Raw genomic sequence first — 22,849 nt, forward strand, 5'->3', positions numbered from 1 at the left:
GCTCACCCGGGTGCGGACCTGGCATGCCTGGCACACTCCGGGGGTCTGGCGCGCCAGGGGTACTCAGGGGGCCCGGCCTGCCCGGGGTAGGGGTGGGGAGCTGGCGCACCCGTGGTGCAAACCCAGGACCTTCTGCGTGCAAAGCAGACTTGCTAACCACTACAATATGAAGCCATCCCCAGGACATTTTTTTAAGTAACCACAATTTGACTAGGTAAATCAGGAATTTAACACTGAAACCATGCTATTAGCTGATCTACAGACATTATTAATATTTTGTTGATTGTCCTATAATGCCCTTTTAGCAAACGAGAAAGAGAATAAAAAAATGAAAGAAAGAGAAAAAATTATTTTGGTTTGGAAATCATACATTACATTTAATTGTCATGTCTATACTCTTTTAGAACAGTTCCTCATTATCTTTCATGACTGACATTTTCAAAGAGTACAGGCTATTTTTCTTGTGGAATATCTCTCAGTTTGGGCTTGTCTGATCTTTCTTAATGATTAGATTATGACCTACTGGCATATTCCAAAATTTCAGAAATATGGCTTTTTCTTGAATTGTTTTAACATTTCAGGTCTGTCATCTCTCCTATCAATGTGTAAAAGCAAAATTAGGAACAATTTTTAGGAAACTCGATAGTTTAGGAAAATGACTTCATTCAATTTTCAGACTTGTTAAGAGTTAGGAAGTGATGCTTCTGCCTCAATGCATCATATCTAGGGAACGCACAATATGTGTCTATCCCATTACTGATGGTAACTTTGATCACTTGTTTAAGGTGATGACTGTCAGGCTTCTTGACTGCAAATTTACCTTTACTATTAACATGTATTTCGCGTACACTTAATTTCGTGAAACTAATATAATATTGTATGCCAACTGTAATGGAAAAGTTTTAAAATAAAAAATAATTTTAAAAATATGTATTTTGTGGAAGAGATATTTTGAGACTATACAAATAGGGCAGTCAGATAAAATACAGGAAGCCCAATTTAATTTGACTTTCCGATAACCAACAAATACTTTTTTTTAGCATCAGTATGATCCTTCTCCCAAATTATTTATCTAAAATTCAAATTTAAATGGATGGGAGTCTTGCATTTTTATTTGCAGGATCTGAGCACCTGATGTGAATATCTTGTTCCAAATCCAACTTCACCCAGTTGTTTTGACATCCATTGATAATTCTGAATCGATTTTTACTATGATTTGCCAAATAGTTCTTTTCTAACTCCAACATTCTTCTACATTTATTAGTTTGTATTTTATCTACCTTTTTAGTCGCTCCTTAGAGTGACTGGCACACAGTAGGTGCTAATATTTGCTCAAGCCATGAACGAACAAACTAGCTTATGTTGGCGAGCCCTCGGTGACAACAGCTGCATCTGGCAGGAGCTTGCGTTCCTCAGCCAATCACGGCATGCTCCCGAGGCTTCTGAGGCTTCCAGGGCCTCGCTCTGGGGCCCTTCTTGCTCCAATCACAAGCAGGGCTTTACTGGATAGGGACCAATGGATGTCGGCGGGAGGCGGGGCCTGCCACGCGCCAGCCGTATAACCGCGCGGCCCGCGCGCGCGCTTTGCTCCTAGCACCGACACCTGAGCAGGCTATGGCTGCTGCTTCCCTCGTGTCCACGTTGGCCGCCCGGCTGCTCCGGCCCGCACAGAACTCCCGCCTCTACCACCGTCCTTTCCACCTCTCGGCAGTTCGGTAAGAGGATCGGGAGCCGGGTCAGCGCGGAAAGCCGAGAGGAACCGAGCCCTGGCGGGCCGCCTGGGCTCCCGAGGGACCCTGAGGGATTTTTCTTCCTGAGCTTCTGCGTCCCAGGCGGTGGTGGCCACCGAGAGGGGTGTGGCCCGGCGACGTGGCAGCCGAGCGCGGCCGCAACTGGAGACTTGGGCGCTCGCTGGGCGGGGTAGCGTTTCCCAGGAGCCTTCCTTTTGGATGGAGCGGGCCTCCCTCAGGCTCCGGGCATCGCCTTGTCGCGTGATTCGTCCGCGGGCGGGCGGGACGGGGCCCCGGGTGCGAAGCAAAGGCACTGGCGGGCTCTGGGGCGCCCTGACTTACGAGAACATAACAGAGGTTACGGGCCATAGTGTGGCGGCCGCCCTTGGCGGTGAGGCGAGAGTCGGCTTGCGGAAAGTGGAGTGGACACTTTGAGGAGCGCGGGTAAGGGTTCTGGAATGAGCAGCCTTCGGCGAACGTTCCTTGCCCGCGATCCTAGCGGCGGAGGGGGTTGGGGCATTCTGATGAAATTCCGGAGACTGCTTGCTCCCCGGGTCCCCGCATTTCCCTCCTCCTCCCCGAGGTGGGTGTGGTTTGCGTTGCTCTTCACGCTGCCCCTTTCCCTCCTAAGAGAATAAATGTGCTGTGGTCACCAGGGCTTTGACTGCAGCCCACCCAGAGCTGGTCAGTGCCAGGCTGAGTAAATTGAGGTGATAAATACCCGGGAGTAGGAGAAAGAAAGCTGTGTTTCTATAGGAAGGTAATAAGTTTTTCCTGATCTTCCTTATTCAAACTCTCATTCTTAAACGTACATCGAAGTGTCGTTTTGGCGGGGGGCGGGGAAGGCTGTGAGCACTCTTCCTTCCATCTTTAGAGCATTTGTATTGTCGGAGATCTAAGCCTTGTAACAGCAGCTCCTCCTTTCATCCAGACACTATGCAAATTCACAGATGATAAAAACTTGCTTAGTGAAACTCACCTACCTGTCAGGGGACAAAACACACGTGTAATCTCCACGCTGTAAAAATGTTATTAGAGACATCGCCAAGGTGCTATTGAAGCACAGAATGAGGATTAATGCGTTCTTGAAAGAAGACTTGGGAGGGGACACGCAAGGCTTTTCTTGGTCCGACCATCATGACCTGCCTTTTCAGTCCCGTCTCTCATTGCTGTCCTTTCCCCTTTTCCTCCCTTCCTGAGTGTTGGCCACATGTGCGTTTCATGATTGAAAAGAAATTTATAAAAGATCCTCTAATTCGTTACCTGAAGAACTGGACCAGTTTGCTTTCTCTGCAGTAACAAATGCTTTCCTTTTACTTGCCTTTCTGAAGGAGCAATTAGACTTCCACGTGTCTGAAGGCAATACTGTGATTGGTATTTATCATTACGTTGTATTGCTTTGATTACTGCTGGCTGGTAAAATAATATTTTAAAAAATACGAGTCTACACATATTCCTTTTTGGGGGGCAGTAGGAAAGAGGGTTTCAGGAACATAAAGTCATGCTTAGAGACAATGGGCTGTATAGGGGAAAATGGACTTTGGCGGCAGAGGTTTGCGTTTATATATTGTTTCTGTCCTCACTTTCCCCTTCTACATAACAGGGTTATTATAAGAGCTGCAAAGTAACTGAGAACATGCGAAAATCTTAGCAAAATACCTAGTATTTAATAGATGTTAGTTCCATCCCCTTTTGTATCTGTCTTCACTCATTTCTGTTCCTGTTATTTAGTGGATAACAGAACTCTTCCTAAAATGACACTCATAAATTGTAAAATGCACCTGATATTAATTTTTTTGTGGAAAATTACAGTACTGTAAGCTGTTGAATTAGGAGGAAAGTGAAGATGCTACTGACTTGGATTTTAGTTTTGAACTTTATTCGAATAGTCCTTTTGACTTCTTTTTAGTTGTTCATAATTTTAATGGAAAATTTTCTAAACACATATGTGAAAGCATTTAATTATGAAATAAATATTAGCTAATATAGTTTATACATTTTGGATTCCTGTGGGACTGAGCTGAGTTTGTGTTTCTGTTTGGGGGTAGTAGTTTGTCCTTTAGCAAAAGAGGCGATGGGAAATTAGGTGGTGACTCACTTGTGGGACTGTTTCACATTGCAGAGTTGTGGTATGCAGAGGGAGGGCTAAAACAGTTACGTCATGAGAGATATGCAGGCACAGTGCATTGTGGCTTTTTTTTTTTTTTGGTTCTTTTGACAGTGGTTTTTTTTTTTTTTTTTTAAAGCAAATTGGCATAACATTCAGAACCTGCCTTTGGGACTTGGAACACTGAGTTCTCCCAGAACCCTGTGTCCTTAACTTTAGTGTATCATTCTTCGCACAAATGTGCTGCTTCCATTTTTTCCAAGCTTATTGCCTTCAAAAGGAACTTTTTAATGAAGTGCAAGCTAAGTCCTTCTCACTGATATCTCCTTATGTATAAATAGATAAATATATCTATTACATATTAAGAATATGTATGCATGTATGTGTGAAACGTATCTATCATATATTAAGGGTACATGTGTATGTGTGTGGATATAAATCTAACCAACAGAGTAAGAAGTTAATTTTTATTGAATATATATGCCTGGAACTTTATATGTGTTATTTCATTCAATATAAATGCATGTCCTGAGCCCTCTGTAAGTAGCGTTTCACTCTATAGTATTCTAGGATTGGGAATGTATTTCTGGCCTGGAGTGGGGATTCCTGGTACTGATATAGATCAGGAATTTTTCCAGGGGTATTTGTATCAGCAAAGTCCTTTTAATGAAGTCCCCTTCAACTCAAATTCTGAAATTGATTTGTAAATATTAATATGTTTTCAATTTCTTAATGTACCATGGGTGTACAGGAAATGCTGTTATTTTGTGCTATGCTAGTATCATTACATAAAATCTGGGTAAAAGTATTTGGTTTGCTATAAAATTATATCTTCTTAATACCTCACAAGATGCAAATATAGATTAATATAAGGTTTATATATAAAATTACTGCATTATATCTAAGACATTGAGATTTGGTTTAAAGTAGATATTTAATTGTAATGTGAATAAAAAGCAGGCATTTAGGCTTAAGAGTGTTAAAACTTTAAAAGAATTAATCATGTCTAACCATATAAGACATCAGTACCTAGATGTTATTCTTGAGAATTAAATATGTATCATAAGGGGAAACAGATTGTTTCAATGTTTCAAACAATTGTACATTTTAATGGTCTTGAGGTTGGAGCAGTCCTCATGACACAAATCTAAAGGGAAAGACTTGTTTTGAGAGACATCTTTTTGCTTAAGGAGCAGATGCTTATCTTACTTTAAGTAATGGGAACTTTATTGGAAGTATTTGTGTAGGAATATGAAAATCAGGAATCTTCCATACTGGAATCCAGGAAGAGCTACCTAACCAGTTCTTGATGGGAAGAGATAGCCTTTCAGAGATCTGAACATGGTTTTGGTAATTGGAGTTTCCTCCAGATCTTGAGTTTCCTCATTGCCCCACCCGCAACAGCCAGTTTGCTCATCTTACTCTACCATTAACCTGACTGCTATTATCTCTGTCATATGACTGGATGCTAACAACACAGGCAAAACACATACTACAAATGGTATATTAGCATACAAGAAAAACTATTTAACCTCTTATTGGTGAGGGGTCAAATAAAACAATGCACATTAAAACAATGGAAGTCTTTTTTTATTTTTTGCCTCTCAATTTGTCAGTGATCAGGAGGAAGAATGGTATGGCATTAAGAGCCCAGACTCTGGATTCAGACAGGCTGGATGAGACCCAGCTTTGTCAAATACTAGCTGTCAATTACTTAAAATTTCCAAGCTTCAGATTAATGATAGTAACTGTTTCAATGAACTTTATCCTTCTAAACATGCAACTGGACACTTTTAACTTGACCTTCAGGTTTCAGTTGTCCCTCAGATTAGGCACCATGTATTTTAACCTAAACTTTCAGTTTTAGGTATTTTTTTCTTTTTTTCCCCCCAGCGTTATTGAGAAATAATTGACATACATCACTGTATGAGTTTAAGGTGTACAACATGGTTTGATTTACATATATTGTGACATGATTACCACAATAGGTTTAATTGACTGTCATCTCGTATAGATAACAGTAAAAAGACAATAGAATTTCTTGTGATGAGAACTTTCTTAACTTTCCTGTATATCATACAGCAGTGTTAGCTGTAGTCATCACATTGTACATTACATTCCTGGTACTTATTTATCTTATAACTGGAAGTTTGTATCTTTTGACCATTTTCCTCCAATTCCCTCTCCTCTGACCCCTAAGGTTTTGGGTATTTAATAACACTTTTTTATAGTCTGAAATTTACTTTTTACAAAAATTCAAGCTAGTATTGGTTTTGTGACTCTGTTGCCTTCTGCAGAAATGAAGCTGTTGTTATTTCTGGAAGGAAGCTTGCCCAGCAGATCAAGCAGGAAGTGCGGCAGGAGGTGGAAGAGTGGGTGGCATCGGGCAACAAACGGCCGCACCTGAGTGTGGTTCTGGTTGGCGAGAATCCTGCAAGTCATTCCTACGTCCTCAACAAAACCAGGGCCGCTGCAGATGTGGGTACGTGTCACTCCCAGATCCCGACTGCTGTTAAATTGAGGCTTATCTGAGGCCAACTTCATTGTAATTTATTATTCCTTTTTTTTTTTTTTCTGATTAGAAACCCAAGCAGAAGAGGCTAATGTGATTGAGCTGTAGCCAAAACTTTGTCCTAATGAAATCAGGCTGTATCTATTGGGGAGTAGACTAGGACAGAAGGAATATGCTTTCTATTTTTGGTGTCTTTTGAAATGTAAGCTAAATTCTTAGTTTATCGTATCTTTGCCTATCATTCTTAGTCTTGGCATTGGACAGACAGGTGGCCTTGAACACAGTTGACATCTACTGACTGATGAGCGTCTCTGACTATAGTGTTTGAGCACTTGCAGTTTAAGGCAACAAAGTGTTAGTGGGAGAAGATTAGGAGACTTCAGCAATGTAACCTAGGACACAGTCATAGATTCGAAGAAGATTAATGACTCCGACTTCTGGGAAATAGCTTTTGATTTCCTTACCGATTGATTCCAAAGCCAATGAAATTCTGCAGTTTAGAAGTGGTTGGAGTTTTGAATTCAGAAGGCATAGGTCTGGGCAATGGGAAGTTTGTGTTCTAGGTCTCACTGTACTACAGACTGGCAGTGGACCAGAGGTGGGTGGGCTCGTCTGTGGGTCAGTAGTCTGAGCACCAGGTGCTCTGCCCTTCTGAAGGGCTGCAAATGCACTGGCATGGCTGGCCAGTGTTACTAGACCATGAGCTCTTGGTATACCCTGTTCTTTATTACTAAAGATTGAGACTTCCTGCCCTTTTCATTGGACACCTTTAGAACCTCTAGAAAATAGCAAGCCATGGCTTTCTAAGACATTGATATAGTGGAAAGAACAGGGACTTTGGGACTGGAAAGACTGGCTTTGTCACTAGCTGGCTTGTGTTTCAGTTTTGTTGTGCCTGTCTCCTTTCCGTAAAATGAGGTTAACGAGGATTGCGTAATGTACAGAAAATGTCAAGCTGGCATTCTCTAATGTATATATTTGTGAAGTTGCTGTTTTAGGTTCCTTTTGAGCTGATTCAAGCTTTTCAGCTACCAGAGTAGGTGTGATAATAACAAACCTCAGTTGTAGAAGACAACATAGCAGGCAACATAGCATTGCTCATTAAATACCTCAATGTTTTTTAATCTAGAAATTTTCTTATAGGAATCAACAGTGAGACAATTGTGAAACCAGCTTCAATTTCAGAGGAAGAACTGTTGAATTTAATTAGTAAACTCAATAATGATGACAATGTCGATGGCCTCCTTGTTCAGCTGCCTCTCCCAGGTGAGTTTTGGACGCCGCCATTTAAAGTGATTTCTGAGGAATGGAAAGGCTTGGTTACTTTATACAGCTTGCCCCTCTTATGAATTTGACTTAAAGAGAGCGAATATTTTATTAGATATAGGACAGACTACTCAGTGAGGGGAAGCAGTTTGCCACCCTGAAAATATGCCTTTTGGGATATTGATTATTTTAAGCTGGTTATTCTCAAGAAACAAAAGACTCAGGGGGAATACCTTTGACCTTCTCCCTAACTGCCCAAAAGAATTTAGATAGAGGACCTGCTCCAGCAAGGGAGATATCCTCGGAGATAACTATAGTTCCATATGAACTAGGCGTGATAAGCAGGGAGGAACCTAGCAAGGCCTCTCTGATCAAAGTCTTCTCTGGGTCCCATTGGCGAAGCAAACATTTATTTACCAAACATTTGCTTTTCCATCTCCATGTGAATTGCCTTCCAGTCCTTTGAAGTCCCCAACCACAACCCCCTTTTTCCTTAGCTTAAGATGGCATATAAGCCTCAACTGCTCAATATGTCGTGGGTCTCATATTGTTATGGAGCTCCCATATATACATATGTAATAAATTTGTATACATTTTCTCCTGTTAATATGTTTCATATTAATTTGATTATTAATCCAGCCAGAAGAATTTAGAAAAGTAGGAGGAAAAGTAATTTTTCCTCCCCCACATCAGAATACCAAATACTCCTTGATTTTGAGATCTTGATACAAAGGTCAGAGCAGGGAAGCAGTTGTATAAGAGGACATTGACTTTGATGTTGGCATTTGGCTTTGCTTGATATGTGTTCCTTCTGTGTAGATGGAAGAAGTAAATCATGAAGGCAAACAGGCACATTGTGGAAGGGGAACCCCACATACGCTGGGGTCAAGCAGTGCCAACTCTGCAACTGTGACTTAAGGCCACTGCTCTGATTTCTTTTTCAGAGCACATTGATGAGAGAAAGATCTGCAATGCTGTTTCTCCAGACAAGGATGTCGATGGCTTTCATGTAATTAATGTGGGGCGAATGTGTTTGGACCAATATTCCATGTTACCAGCTACCCCATGGGGTGTATGGGAGATAATTAAGCGAACTGGTAGGTATACGCCATAATTGTATGTCTGTGTTAGTATTTTAAAAGTAGTACTTGCAAATGGTAAAAATTCATACAGTACCAAAAAGTGGCAACTCCCACCCCATGACCTCTAGTTCTCCCCAGAGCTTTCCTCTCTTAGCAATTGCCCATGACTATTTTTGCTGTTTAATCCAGAAGCCTCAGTAAAGGAAAATTAAGCTTTAATAATGTTGATAGTTCATATTCATATAACATTTTGTAGCTTACAAAATGTTTTCTTTTAGCCTTCACTATGTGAAGCAAGTGGTAGGGCCAATTGACTGATGAGGCAGTAAGCTTAGTGACTTCCTTCATTATCACAATTAGATTCATGTCCTGGGCCATCTGCCTTCCTTTTCCTTTGGTTCTCATTCTAAGACAGTCTGGCACTGCTTTTAATGCAGGTATGCATATTTTTTCATAGGCATTCCAACCCTTGGGAAAAACGTGGTTGTAGCTGGAAGGTCAAAAAATGTTGGAATGCCTATTGCGATGTTACTGCACACAGATGGGGCCCACGAACGTCCTGGAGGTAAAGAAATTGTATTATGAGGAGTGTCTTCTTTATGTGAGAGCCTTCAGAGGCTGTCCTGTGGATGTCTAGAAGTGCTAACTTTCAGGGAAACATTTGTATCGGTATTTGCATTTGTTATAATTTTGTTAACAGATATTGGGGGAGTAATCTTTGTAGGAGAAGCTGTACTCAGTGTTACTTGAGAGTTTATTTATATTAACTTATTATGAAGCTAGTTCAGAAATGGGTATGCCTCAAATAAATTTGAGTTTTGAGTATAAGCATGGTTGTAGGAGTTAGAAATTTTTAGTTATGGCTTTGATAGTTGGATCTAAGAAGCAATTCTTATTCAAAGTTAGTATCCCATTCTGTGTCATTGGTAGAAAACAATTTTAGACCATTGCAAAGGACTGAATTGATATGACTGTAATGTGTCATTATGTCAAATTCTTGTTAATTTGTCTGAGAAAAAGCCTCAATTCAGAGTTATTTTATGTGATTATCATAATATCCATATGATTATATCAGAATAGCAAAACTAAATATTTCCAGATATCTTTTAGCACACTTTTTAAAAAAGACCTTGAATAATTCCTGTGATATTTTGTTTAGAAAGATAAAATTCTTGAAAAACTTAAACAGGATAAGGAATAAATCTAATTATATATGACTCCGAAGAGTAGAGCTAGGACCAACAGGTAAAAGTTACAAAAAAATCGGGTATTTTTTAAAAAAATGATAATTGGCTGTCTAGAAAATATGGCACACAAATTAAGTCAATTATTTTTCAGAGATGTTAAATTTCTACAATGGTTTGCCTAGTTGAGACCTAGTCTAATCTCAGCTTTGATTCAGAAATCAAGACATTTAATTTTTAACTCATAGGTGATGCTACTGTTACAATATCTCACCGATACACTCCCAAAGAGCAGCTGAAGAAACATACAATTCTTGCAGATATTGTGGTCTCTGCTGCAGGTAAGAACACCAGGTGAACGGAAGGATGTCACCCCAGAAAATGGAGTAGAATTTGCCTGCCTCACTGTCTTTCCGTTCATTGCCCTAGGATTGACAGTGTGAGCTGCCTACAAAGATGAGAAAAGAGTTGTGGTTGGAATAGTGGTTTCTGGCATTCCATTATAGACTTGATAGATGAATGTTATTTCTATAATTTCAAAAGATTTCTATTTACTGTATGAAGTTTAAATGTTTCCTTGTTTAATAGTTTTTATAGGTTTTTATAAAACAATAATTAGTACTTTTAGGTTGCTTGAAATTGAAATTAGATAAGAATCTGACAGGTGGAATCTTCTTTTCAGTACTAAATTGATCATTCCTGTCACCATTTCCAGGCATTCCAAATCTAATCACAGCGGACATGATCAAGGAAGGAGCAGCCGTTATTGATGTGGGAATAAATAGAATTCAAGATCCCATCACTGCTAAACCCAAGTTGGTTGGAGATGTGGATTTTGAAGGTAAATAGTATAATTTTTTTAAAAATATAAAATCAGTAAATATTACCTTTAATGGACATTTAGGACCAATCATTTACTTTTTCTTTAACTTTTAAACTTATGTTACCCTATTAATACCATTTAAAATTCTTTCCACAAGAATTAAGAGGAATCTTTTTTAAAATTATAGACATTTTAGAATTATTTTAGGTGTTTACATCATAAAATTATGGAGACCAGGTATAAACGTTTCAGGGAATTGTTTTTTTTTTCCTTAGCATTATCATAATTAAAACAACTTCAAGACTTTTAACAAGTCTGACAATTTAATGTGATTTTCTTAAACTGCTGAGCCTCCTAAAAATTGTTACGGATTTCTCATTTCCATATTGAGTAGAGATCCCAGACCTGAAATGTTAAAACAGTCCAAGAAAAGGTCATATTCTTTAAATTTTGGAATTTGCTAGTAGATTTCTCCTTTCAGTTCTTAAGGTACCATGTTTATCTGAATTTTATGGTAATAATTCTATTTCTAGCTTTCTGTTTCTATTAAAGTAGTCAGACCCAAGCTTAGGTATCCAAGTATTTTTCCTTTAAGATTGAGTTAAAAAAATCTTACTTCTTATTTTCCAGAAAATTACTTTGCTTGGTGCTTTGGGAAACAGTATAAATAAATATTATATGTAGAGTAAAATTAAGAAATTGTTTTATGCAGATATTAGGTAATGCTTATTATTATAGGTTAACTTCCCGTACAGTTTACCTACTGAGATGTTTCTTTTTAAGTTGATTTAATATGGAGGAAAGTATGGATGGTAAATTATAGGTTATTTAGATGTGTAAATATTCATCTCTGCTTATTCTGTTAATGTTACTTTATTAGTACATTCAAAAGCCTTTAGTCTTAAGTAATTAGATGTGATTTTTTTTTTATGAGTTCAAGGCTTACAAAGGTGGTTATGTATATTATTATTTGAATGCTTTTTCCATGACATGTTAAAAATACTTGCATTTTCTTTGTCATAATAAAGCAATCTGTCTGTCTTGTTTCTATTTAGAAGTCAAGAAGAAAGCTGGTTACATCACTCCAGTCCCTGGGGGTGTTGGTCCCATGACAGTGGCTATGCTAATGAAGAATACCATTCTTGCTGCAAAAAAGGTGCTGAGGCTTGAAGAGCAGGAAGTACTAAAGTCTAAGGAGCTTGGAGTGGCAACTAATTAACTGTTGTGTCTTCTGTGTCATGAACACTATTCCAAGCCAATTCAAGAGGCAAAACAGGCCAATAGAAATGCAGAATTTTTATTTATTCTGCCGAAGTGGTTTTAAATGATGCTTTGTATTTACTGAAAGCTTAAATGGGTGGGTGTTTGTGCATATAGTTCCATAGCACCTCACCAGGGAGCATGCCAGTATCATGCTGGGTCATATGATCTAGCTATAGGAGAAGCCATTAACCTAGTGATTAACATGGAAGAACACTGTCACAGTGAGAATGGCTGCTTAACTTTGTCAGACCACTACAGTTACAATTTGCCTTTTCTAGGATTGCATTTCCTAAGTGCTATTCCAGAAAGAGTTGATACTCTAGGTTCCAAACCTTTTGAGTTCAACTGGTCAAACCAAAGGGAAAATGTTGCTATAGAAAATTAGGGAAAAGGTAAAAAAGGATGGTAATTGAGTAAAAAAAGTTACCCTAATTTTATACGTATTGACAGATGACCAGAAGAAAAGCTACATGTTAATAGTTTCCTCAGTTGTCATGTTATAGCTTAGTCATTGGGAAAATGTCTAGGGTTGTTCTATGTGCTATAAGCCCTTGTTTTTTGTATCCATGAGGTCTCTCCATTTTAGTTTTCTAGAACTGAAAGGCTTATTTTATAAATTGTGTGTATTATCACATTTGTTTTTTTCTATATCTTTAAACTTCACTGTTAAGTTTTTTTTACTATTGGGGGTTTCTGGGTGGTTTCTTTGGTGGATCTTGAAACCTATGTTTAAAAAACAAAACTTGGGCTTGATGATCATTGGGGCAGCCTGTATAAGTAGGGAACTTACTTTTCCACCAAAGAATTGTTAGCAGCTGCCTGCTTTTCTCTGAAGCACCTGTTGGTCCACCACCCCCACCCCCCATAGGTTTTTGAGAGCTTGAGTTACTATTGAATTTAACCAGACTTTCTGATTAAAGGGTTTTCTTGTTTGCTTTTTTAATAAAACATTTCTGACTGGTATGGAATGAGTTTCTGAAATACCGTATCTTCCTCCTCTTGTTTTGTTTTTACCTAACATAACTTTTTTCGTTGGATGTAATTGATCTATATATTCCTATATGTGGTAACACCCAATCCTATGCCTTAAACAATTTGGTTTAAAGAGCAATGGAGAAACCAGCCTACTCTTTTCAGTCTTACATCCCAACAGGTTGTACCAAGCTAGCGTTTAATCTGTAAGATTCATTTAAGTGGTTAGTCTAAACCAGTGGTCCCCAACCTTTTTGGCACCAGGGACCGGTGCTCCTATGAAAATCTAATGCCCAGTGATCTGAGGTGGAGCTGAGGCTGTGATGCTAGCGCTGGGGAGCAGCTGCAAATACAGATGAAACTTCTCTCACTTACTTGCCCACCGCTCACCTTCTACTGTGCGGCCTGGTTCCCAACAGGCCATGGACCAGTACTGGTCCGCAACCCAGGGATTGGGGACCCCTGTTCTAAACCATGTGTTCAGTTTACACACTGTTCAATTTGCAAAGGACTTGATGTACTTGCCATGTTCACTCTCCATATATACACATACAAACACACATTTTTTAAATTGGTGTGTTTGATTTGACAGATTGTACACATTTTGAGGCTAGGATGGGTCACTGTGTATCCTCCACCAGGAGTGGGTATTTGGCTTTCATGGAGGCAGAAACAGCTCCTGCTCCAGGCAGCTTAAGGCAGACAAAGGAGAACAATGGAGAGTTGACCTACTTCCTCTTGTTCCTCTGCCAGCTGCCTTTACTCTTTATCATGAAAGATGATAGTTTGCTGGATATGCTTTTGTTTAAGTGAAGTGTGTTGCTTGTGTCCATAGGATGCCTGCTGACTTATCTAAATTATTAAATGTGGAGCAAGATGAGCAGACAGTATTAAGTTTTATTGAATTGTAGTTACAAGTGGATTAAAGTACTGACCTACTGCATGGAGAAGTAACAATGTTGAAGCTATCAAAATTAAAATGTTCATGTATATACAAAATATAAATGACGTGTATAAGGTGAAAAATTACAGTGATCAATTTACAAGAACAAAAAAATTAACATTGTAGTTTTCCAGCTTGTTTGATTAATCAAGCACATTTACTCCTGAATCCATAACATTTCTATAATTCGGACAAAATGCTATTGAAAATCAGCCAAGTTTTAAAACCGAAATGTTAAGGGTAGATTGTTAGCTCTCCCAGGATTGGTACAGATAGATGAAGATAAAGAATTTGTACTTAAATTCAGGTGATAGTTCTAGATTAGTGAGCAGCTAAGAAATTCTGCAGCTATCAAGTGATAGAGGTTTAGAGCTTTACCTCTTGGCAGTATCCCTTGGAAGGGAGCTCTGAGATTTAATTTAATAAACAGTTAAGAGTTTTCTGTGGACCCAGTCACTATGCTAGGCTCTGGGGATTACAGAGGCATTTAACTGTCCCTGGTTAACAAGATGTTAACAATCTAGTGTCATTTGTCTTTAAAAACTAAGGAATAAAGAAAGAGCACCTGCATTTGTCATCTTGAGTAACTGTAGTAACTCTTACCAAAATGATTTATTGAAGATTCAAATCCATAGTTGTTTTTGAGAAGGTAAATGTCAGATGCATTGTGGCTATCAGGCACACAGTAGGTGCTAAATAAACATGGTTGGCATTTGTTAAACATGGATTGACGATAAAGACTGATCATAAGTTTTATGACGAAAGGATTTGCTTCATTAATAACGGGTTTTAATCTGACTTGCTTCCAAACATTCCTTTAAAGTATAATCTAATATTGCAAAGTTATAATCTTTCAAAATTTTGACATCAGCTCTGCCTAGCATGCAATGTTTATGTGAATGGGAGTTTGACTTTGGGATCAGACCATTGAAAACTTGCAGGAAGGACCTACCCAAATGCATAAAGAAATTTGATTCTGGGCATGAAAAATCAGTCATGTCAATTTAAAAGATCATTTTTTTTTGATTTAACATGGTTTGGGATTTTACTCTAACAGGAACTATTTTATTTTAAAAAACATTTATCCACTCAAATGTGTTGGTTCTTTCATTAACAGACTTTTGGAACTGGCTTTTCAATCCGGAAAATCCCCAGTCACACTTCTGTGCTGGAGCAAGGCGCATTATGCAGATGGCTCAAACTTTTCATAAGACCCTTAGCAAACGGAATGAGGGGGAGATAAGATAGGGAACTTTAAGCATTTCTTAATAGTCAAAATTGCAAAACAAAATTTCCAACCTTGCTTTGTTGAAGTACAAGTATTTTAAAAGTTTTTTCAAGATCATTTCGACACGTTAAAATCTAACTTTAAAAATTGACTATTGCCCCTTTATCTTAACTACAGTTTTAGGAGGCAAGCTTTTTTTTTTTAATTTCAAAAGAAATGTTATAATTTCTATGTTGGACTTCATTTTAAAATAAGATATAATATTGAGCTTTAGTTGTTTTCGTAATTACAAAGGAAAGAAAAGAGTTTTGCATCTCAGTAGTACTTTTTATCGACAGCTCTCCAGTTTTCTATCAAGTGGAATAACGGCACAGACTGTTTGGTAAATAAGGAAACAGGCTCAGAGAAGTTCAGGGTTGTGTCCCAGACTTTCACCATGAAGACTAACCCATGCCCTCCCTCTGTGCCATATCAGGGGACACACTATGTCCTAGAGGGTGGTCTCGCCATCAGTGTCTCTTCCATATATGTCCATGTCTGCGAAGTCACAGTCTGACTCCATCTCTATCTTCACCTGTGGCACCATGAACTTTGGGCTCTGTGAATAGTTGAAAGCAGGTGATGCTGGACAGGAAATTTTGAAGTGCAAGGTAATGCTAAATGAGAAAAAGGAGGGGAGCATAATTCATTTGGTGTTTAGTTTTCATGCTATTCTCCAGAGCAGGGCTCTAATGCAAACAAGTAGTCCTGTCTTTGCTTATGAATTCTTAATACACCATTGGAACTAGCAGAATCCTATTTGCTCAGTCTTCAGCTGTCATTACTGATCTCACCCTGTTTCAACCTATGCCAAAGTGAACTTTCTAGATCACACATCTGTGGTTCTGCTTAAATTTTTCTGTGGATTCAAAACAGAATCCGAGCTCCTTAGTGTGGCAAGGCAAGGCCTCCTATGCTCACACCCATTTGCTTGTAGTTTGATTGCTCCATCTATCCCCATATTCTTTGCTGTGTGTGTACATTTTCAAATGGTAATTCCGGCCCGTTCTCACAACCCGAAATGCCCTTTTCTCTCCTTTGCTCTATATGATGGACTCCTGTTTATCGTTCCTAGGCTCTCCAGATAAGGCAAATACCTTCCTTTAGACCACTGTTCTCTTACATGTGCTCTACTGTTCTTGGCACAAGGTGCTATGTGCCTTTGTTCGCATGCCTGTCTTTCTGTATCCTCAGAAATTAAGCATCCTGCCTGATTGATCATGATCCTTAATCTTTGTTAAACTAGGTCATTTTGCTGAAATGGAATCCTGCTAGCTAGTGGTCTCTGCTTCCATAGATTTGATAGAACACTAGTGTAGTTGAGAAGTGCTATTGCCAGTTACCAAATTTTCTACATTTCTGACCTGGTCCCACGTTTTTTATTATTTAACAGGGTTTTGGAAATGCCCTATCTTGGTCCAAATTCTTTCTCCACTGATTGAAATTGGGGCAATTAGAGATTCAATTTAGTGTAGGCTATTTTAAAAAGAAAATGAACCGAGATAGGCAGACTGCTTTCTCCTAACATATTTGTATGCAAAGATCAGTTACTTTAAGGGCACGAGAGTCTTAGTTGGGGAGATGGGATAAGAAGACAGGCAGGGACGTAATTTGGACATGTGACACTTGGCTAGAATGGTCCAGGGCCCATTGCTTAGGGAGGCTTGTACCAGTGTTAAGTTTCTTTTCATCCTAGCTTGTGATAACAGCCCCGACTTATAACTCAGATCCCATACATATTTCCTAAAATCTCTTGAGAGTACCATCTAAGTCTGGAAATTTATCTGTCTCTAGACTTTCACTGGCTCAGTACAGAATCACTCTGTCCAGTTTAGGGCACAACATAGGAGTAAGACTGCCTCTACCATCTTCTCTAGTAATAACTGAGGCAGATTTTCTTGCTTCTGAATTCCTCATATCCATTTTTGAGCCCCCTTTATCTTCAACTATCCAGAAGTACTACCTTCTTCGTGGGTGGCTTCTCATTTAGAACAGGTAGGAATCACACAGTTGGCATGGGGCTTCCTGAAAATCGGGTCTTGAATCCTTTCTGGACTGTTCTTATCTCCACTTAATCTTTGATATTTAGTTAGCTTTCCTTGATACCCTTTCTGACCTTTGCTAATTAACCATGCTGTTATTTTATTACACAGAGTATTAGATTAGCTGGTGTTTTGATTCTTAGAGTTCATTTATCCTGGCTTTCAATAATATATACTTAAGTCATGTCTAAGTTTTCTCTGTTGTTTTCTTTTCGGTATTTACTTTCAATTTTCATTTTACCTAATATAATTCCCTTTTCTAAAGTGGAATACCACTGTGTGTTGTAATCATGTTATTATGTCAATAAGAGAACAAATTTGTTAGTGGACACTCAATAATCATGCCTGTCAGCCTTTCTTTCTGTCGTGGAGCTCAAAGGGCTTTTACTGAGGCACTGGCTAGTCTAAGAGATCTATGTCCCTCAAGCTTCCTGGCCATTGCTTAGTCTCTTATCCAACACCCAAAGCATACACCTCATGGCTGTTACCTTCGATCAGGTTCTGAGTCACTGAAGGAAGAATCAGAATGAATAACTCCAACTGGAAGATCTTTTTCCTGGCAGGAAAATTAAGATGTCATATGTGGAGCACTTTTGAGGACTATACTGGAAAATATCATCTTTTTTCCAGTGCTTCCCTCGCCCGTTTCTTTTTTCTATTCTCCAACCCCATGGCTAACACTGCTCAGAGGAATACAGGGCCCTCAGAGGGATAAGTGACTTCTGGTTCAATTATTCCTTCACCCAGAGGGCTCTTAGCCAGGGAAGAGTAAGAAAGGATGATGTAATTATATAAATAGGAAGGAAAAAGATTGAGAAACTCAAAGAGGTATCTCTAATGGAGTGTGTTGGGAAGCCCTTCGAGGGCCTTTGAGGAAAGTGGCAAAATCTATTTTAGGAACTAGGTCTGAACTCCGGTTGGGATCTCAAGCTGTGCTGTCTCAATGACCGAACTGTCCATCGATAGGGAGCTGAGGCTGGGAGTGGGTAAAGGCAGCTACAGAATCCCCCAGGATCTCCATAAGCGATGCCTGATCCCTTCCAGGCAGCCTCCCTTTCAGCAGGTGGAAGGTGCTTGTGATTCATACAGAATCACAGCCCGACCACGAGGACTTTTCTAATTTATGATCCAAATGCGATGCTACCTGTTGCTTCTAAAGAACAACTCAGCTTGGATTTGAGCTCTCAGTCTTTTCAACAACCTCTGGAAAACATGGAAGGCTCAGCTGGTCATGTTTGGTCATGTCTGAAACAATGCAAGAGAGGGCCAGGTGGTGCCACAGGCATCTAAGGGAACCAGGGGAAAGGAGAGGATGATGGGTTTTGCCTAAATTAAAGATTGATTATTGGAGTCCCATTCCTGTGGCCCAGTTCCCTTTGGCCTCTACCTAGCATAGGAGTCCTCTAGCATCTAAGACCACTAGATCCCATGAATTAAAAATGAAGTTCCTTGAGGAAGAGGTGGAGGATTAGTAGTAAGGGAGAGACATTATGTGTTTTACTTACTGGCAATGCAGTGGATACCATTTTGGGGATCTGTTTGAACACTTTCCATGGGAATCTTTATAACTGAGGGAGGAGGGAACTGGGGCTGGAGAGAAACAGTGGGAAGAGCTGATAAACACCACCAATACAACAGCTTTGGCTTTCTTGCCAAGATGGAAAATATATACATCCACAATGTGCAAACTACCATCCTCTTCACATCCAGACTAAACAGTTAGGGGGTGCTGTAAGTCCCCTGGGGCTCAGGGAGGGGGCATCACACAGTTAACCCGCTGTCCTCTTCTGGGAACATTACTCGTCAGAACAGTTTCAGCTGTCACGGTAACCAGTTACTTGGGAGTGAACCTCACACAATAGCTGTGTAAAGACGTGTGTAAAATGAATTTGTGTAAATTGAATCCCATTTTTCCATGGAATAGTATATCATCCGGAGATACTTATTCCCAACCCTGGAATAGTTCCTGGCACACGGTAGCCACTCAAATATTTATTGAATGAATCAATGAAAGGACAACTATTTGTCTTTAAAAGGCACTTAGGTTCTCAGTTTCTTTGTTCTCAGAATCTATCGTTGCAAATACTCTAAAACATCAGTGAAAACATGTGAATGGCCAATGGGCCTTCCTGGAAGAGGATGGTGATTAAGGACAAGGGGAGTTTCAGTCTATTGCTACCACCAGAAAACAATTTAATTGCCACCAAACAGTAAGCAAGGATTCGCCTGAGAATAGGTTTGATCTGCAAAAGGCAAGGTCACTAGGAGAACAATTCAAGGATGAGGCACGGATGTGGTTTTGAGTCAAACTGGGAGATGTCATGGAGAGCTTAGTATATTGGAAGTATGAGAGTCAAAGTGAGAAATGGTTTTCTTAATTCCTTCTAAGACATTTAGATATATGCCCATCTTGGGTGAATCATTTTCTTTTGGGGAGACAGTTTCATCATCTGTAATAAGCACTTGAACTAGACAATCTTTCTGCCTAACATTTTGTGGTTTACTCTAAGTTCTGAACTGGCTTCTTGTCTGTTGACTCCCTGAGTGTTTTGCAGTGAGGGTAGGGAGGAAATGCGGGAGAAGGGTGGGGTAATCAGGGCAACCTTGCAGGTATCTGAGGAATGTAGTCACCCTCCTCTCAGTGAGGACACGTGCCTCTTTCCCCACCTCCCCCTTTCCTTAGGGCAGGACCAGGCAAACCTGGTCCGCAGTCCTCCCATCTGTTGGGGGCAGTGAGCGCCCATCAGTCTCCTTTCCCTAAGCCTGTTCCATACTTTGGAGGTCAGTTCTCATAACCTCCTCCCTGACAGAGACAGTCTCCGCCCTGTTGCCTCAGGGGACTGCAGTGCTGTTGATAATGACCCCAAGAGCCTAACAGAACTGGACAGAGTGGGTTTGGCTAAACTCTTCCCTGGGTAGGGAGCTCTTTCACTTTGGCCCACCTTGAGGATATTCGCATTAAAAGATAAGCTCTCAGCACCCCAGACCAACATAAGCAGACGCCTCAGCTCATCCTGGACTGGGTCGCTGCTGGCCACCTGAGAAGCCACCCCACCCCCGGCCCTGGCAGAAGTAGAGAGAGAGTCTCCTGATCTCTCCCCCAGGCCTAGGCCTCACATCTTCCCCACCTCCTCGTCGCTGTCTTCATGGGCCCCTTTCCTTTTCTTTTTCTTCTTGTCTGTCTCCTTTTTCTCCTTCTCTGGGAGGATGTTGTCAATCCAGGCCAGATCGTGCTGGGAGAAGATGAGGTCCAGCAGCCTTCGGACAATGATGAGGCCCAGGATCTGTGGCGACAGTTCATAAGAAATGGCAGGCTCAAGGCCCCAAACTTGGGCATAGTTTTTTCTCCCTCAGCCATGTTCAGGGACTTTTTCTGGTCAGTGTCTTTGGAGCCATCTTACAGCTCTCACAAACCATTGTTCACCTCCCGCCCACCGTGGTTCCTCTCTGGCTTTCCTCAGTTCAGTGACAATGCCTACCAGTGACCCAGAGGGACAGAAGCTGTGATGGCTGAGGTGGGGAGCCCGGTAGAGATCATGGGCTAGAGAACTACAGTTAATTTTTAAATCAATGCTCTTCATACTTGAGCTGGTGCCAAATCACTTGGCGGGCTGTTAATACACATGCTGCTGGCTGCCGGATGCCTCAAATGAAAAGCCGGGGTCAAAAATCAGTGACAGAGCCCTCTCAGGGGGGCACATTTCAAACCCTACCTCTGCATCCTCACTCTGGCCCCAACTCCAGCCCTGCAGCTTTGGGGCCCACCCAGGGCTTTCCCTTAGTGCCCGCTCACAGGCTCCAGTAACCCCCAGCAGAGGCCTAGGGCCTCTTCCCTACAGTGGGGCGGGCTGGATGCAACATGTTGTTGGCTTTTTTCATTTTTATTTTGGAATACTTTCAAAATTTGGAATATTTACATAAAACTTGCAAGAATAGTCAAAGAACTCCCATGAACTTTCCCCAGCTTCACCAAATATCACATTAATGACATGGACTTTGAAGTTCTTGATGTCTGATTCTAGTTCTCTCTCTCCACCCCCATTTATCTTTTCAAATTCAGTTAGTTCGAATGGTGAGAGGATTTATATTTAGCATGCATCTACTTCTGCACTTGGTTTGAATTTCAGCAGTGGGGCCTCCATCTCCTTATTGCACGTGCCCAGCTTCTCTGTCCTGCCCCAGAGCGGGGGTGGCTGGGGCTTTTGCATTCTCACTGAGCTGCTCCACATGAGCTGGGAAAGGGCGGGGGTGCTGAGTTGTCACTACGGGGTCCATCCACCACACGCACCTTCCGCCCATTCCCTCCGACCCATCTGACCTGGACTCACAACCGCAATCTTGTTCTGTGCCTGCCACTATGACCCCGAGAGAGTCAGGCCATCGGGGAGAAGGCGAGGTGGACCTCCCCATGGACACCCACCCAGGACGAATCCACTGAGCAAGAGGGGGAAGCCAAGCCGGCCCCACCTCACCATGACTGGGAAGATGATGGCGGCCATCGTGGACTTGAGGATCCAGAGCACCGCCAGGCAGAGCATCTGCACCAGGGTGAAGAGGTGGATCCGGCGCAGGGGCACGTGCCGCAGGAAGGCGTGATCTGGCTGGTGCTTGGCTGGCATCAGGAAGAGCTTGCAGCGTTCCCAGAACTGGCAAGGACAGCTCAAGGCTCAGCCAGGCAATGGGGACCCGGGTGGCCCTGCTGGGGGCTTGGGATGGCGAGGGGGAAGGGGTGCTGCGGTGGAGTCTCACAATGGGGAGCCCCTGGTCAGACTTTATGGATGCACAGGAAGGGGACTGGAGGTATAGGAGGACATATAGCAAGATCTTAGGGGAGGGTGCTTGAGCCCTGGGTGAGGGGTACAGCCATGGAGCTGTCACAAATGAACACTGTTCACAGTCAAGAAAAATGCAACTTAATTGCAACATAAACAATCCAAGACATCCTGGTGTATCGTAAATAAAGAATAAAACAAAATGTTTTCTTCTGCCAGAGTTGCCTTAGAGGAGAGAGAGGTAGTGAAAGGCTCATTGGAGTCAGCCCAATCTGCGTTTTGAATTCCAAGCCTCAGTTTCCTCATCTATAAAATAGGTATCAGAGGACCTACTTATACAGATTTAATTATATAACACCTATAAAGTGCCTGGTTTAGTTATTTTACTTGGCACATAGTAAATAGCAATGTCATTATTACTGTTATTGTTTCATTGAACTGGGAAAGTGAGCACTTGGGGTCTTGGTGACAGAACCAGACTTGGAGTGCTGACTACATCCATTCAGTTTGGGGAGGGGAGAGCCTTACCTGGATGCCATTCAGAGAGGCCACGCCCATGTAGAGGAAGACTCCGTATAGCACTGGCATAGGGATGTACTGAAAGAGAGAGGGAAGCAGAGCTTTGGACTGGACCTCTGCCTGTCTGTTCTTTATGACAGTGTCTTCCAAGTCACGGAGGCAGTCTGGCCTGCCTTGACTTTCCCCATGTGATAAAGGAGCTGGATGTTTGGAAGAACTGAGGGTCTGAGAGCAGATCTGGAGCCAGAGTGTCAGTGAGGAGAGCGATGGTCCCTGGGGCTCTCCTGCCACCTTCTCTAGCTGGGGATAGTTAGCTCAGTGTGCGGCCTCTCTTCCAGCTGGTCTCCCACTTCGGGCCCTGCCAAAG

The 22,849-nt window shown here is 41.1% G+C and overlaps 2 protein-coding genes across 3 annotated transcripts in view; one reads left to right on the top strand and one right to left on the bottom strand.

Moving 5' to 3' along the window:
• Positions 1 to 1,540: 1,540 nt before the first annotated feature.
• On the top strand, positions 1,541 to 12,948 carry MTHFD2 (methylenetetrahydrofolate dehydrogenase (NADP+ dependent) 2, methenyltetrahydrofolate cyclohydrolase). Its single transcript, XM_006905191.3, has 8 exons — positions 1,541 to 1,715; positions 6,135 to 6,319; positions 7,493 to 7,615; positions 8,560 to 8,712; positions 9,155 to 9,262; positions 10,130 to 10,222; positions 10,597 to 10,722; positions 11,760 to 12,948. The coding sequence occupies exons 1-8, from the start codon at positions 1,615 to 1,617 to the stop codon at positions 11,921 to 11,923; spliced, it is 1,053 nt and encodes a 350-aa protein (XP_006905253.1). The 5' UTR covers positions 1,541 to 1,614; the 3' UTR covers positions 11,924 to 12,948.
• Positions 12,949 to 12,968: 20 nt separating this feature from the next.
• Positions 12,969 to 22,849, bottom strand: part of SLC4A5 (solute carrier family 4 member 5) — an 82,076-nt gene continuing 72,195 nt past the window's right edge. For both annotated transcript variants that reach the window (XM_006905193.2, XM_006905192.2), the window contains 5 exons: positions 22,492 to 22,560; positions 21,664 to 21,837; positions 20,320 to 20,475; positions 18,697 to 18,781; positions 12,969 to 17,747 (listed from right to left, as the gene is read on the bottom strand). In XM_006905193.2, the coding sequence (XP_006905255.1) occupies positions 17,713 to 17,747; positions 18,697 to 18,781; positions 20,320 to 20,475; positions 21,664 to 21,837; positions 22,492 to 22,560 (519 nt within the window). In that variant the 3' untranslated portion in view covers positions 12,969 to 17,712. The remainder of the gene's footprint in view (positions 17,748 to 18,696; positions 18,782 to 20,319; positions 20,476 to 21,663; positions 21,838 to 22,491; positions 22,561 to 22,849) is intronic.

This window comes from Pteropus alecto, unplaced genomic scaffold, assembly GCF_000325575.1.
Source record: "Pteropus alecto unplaced genomic scaffold, ASM32557v1 scaffold100, whole genome shotgun sequence".
Lineage (NCBI taxonomy): Eukaryota > Metazoa > Chordata > Mammalia > Chiroptera > Pteropodidae > Pteropus > Pteropus alecto.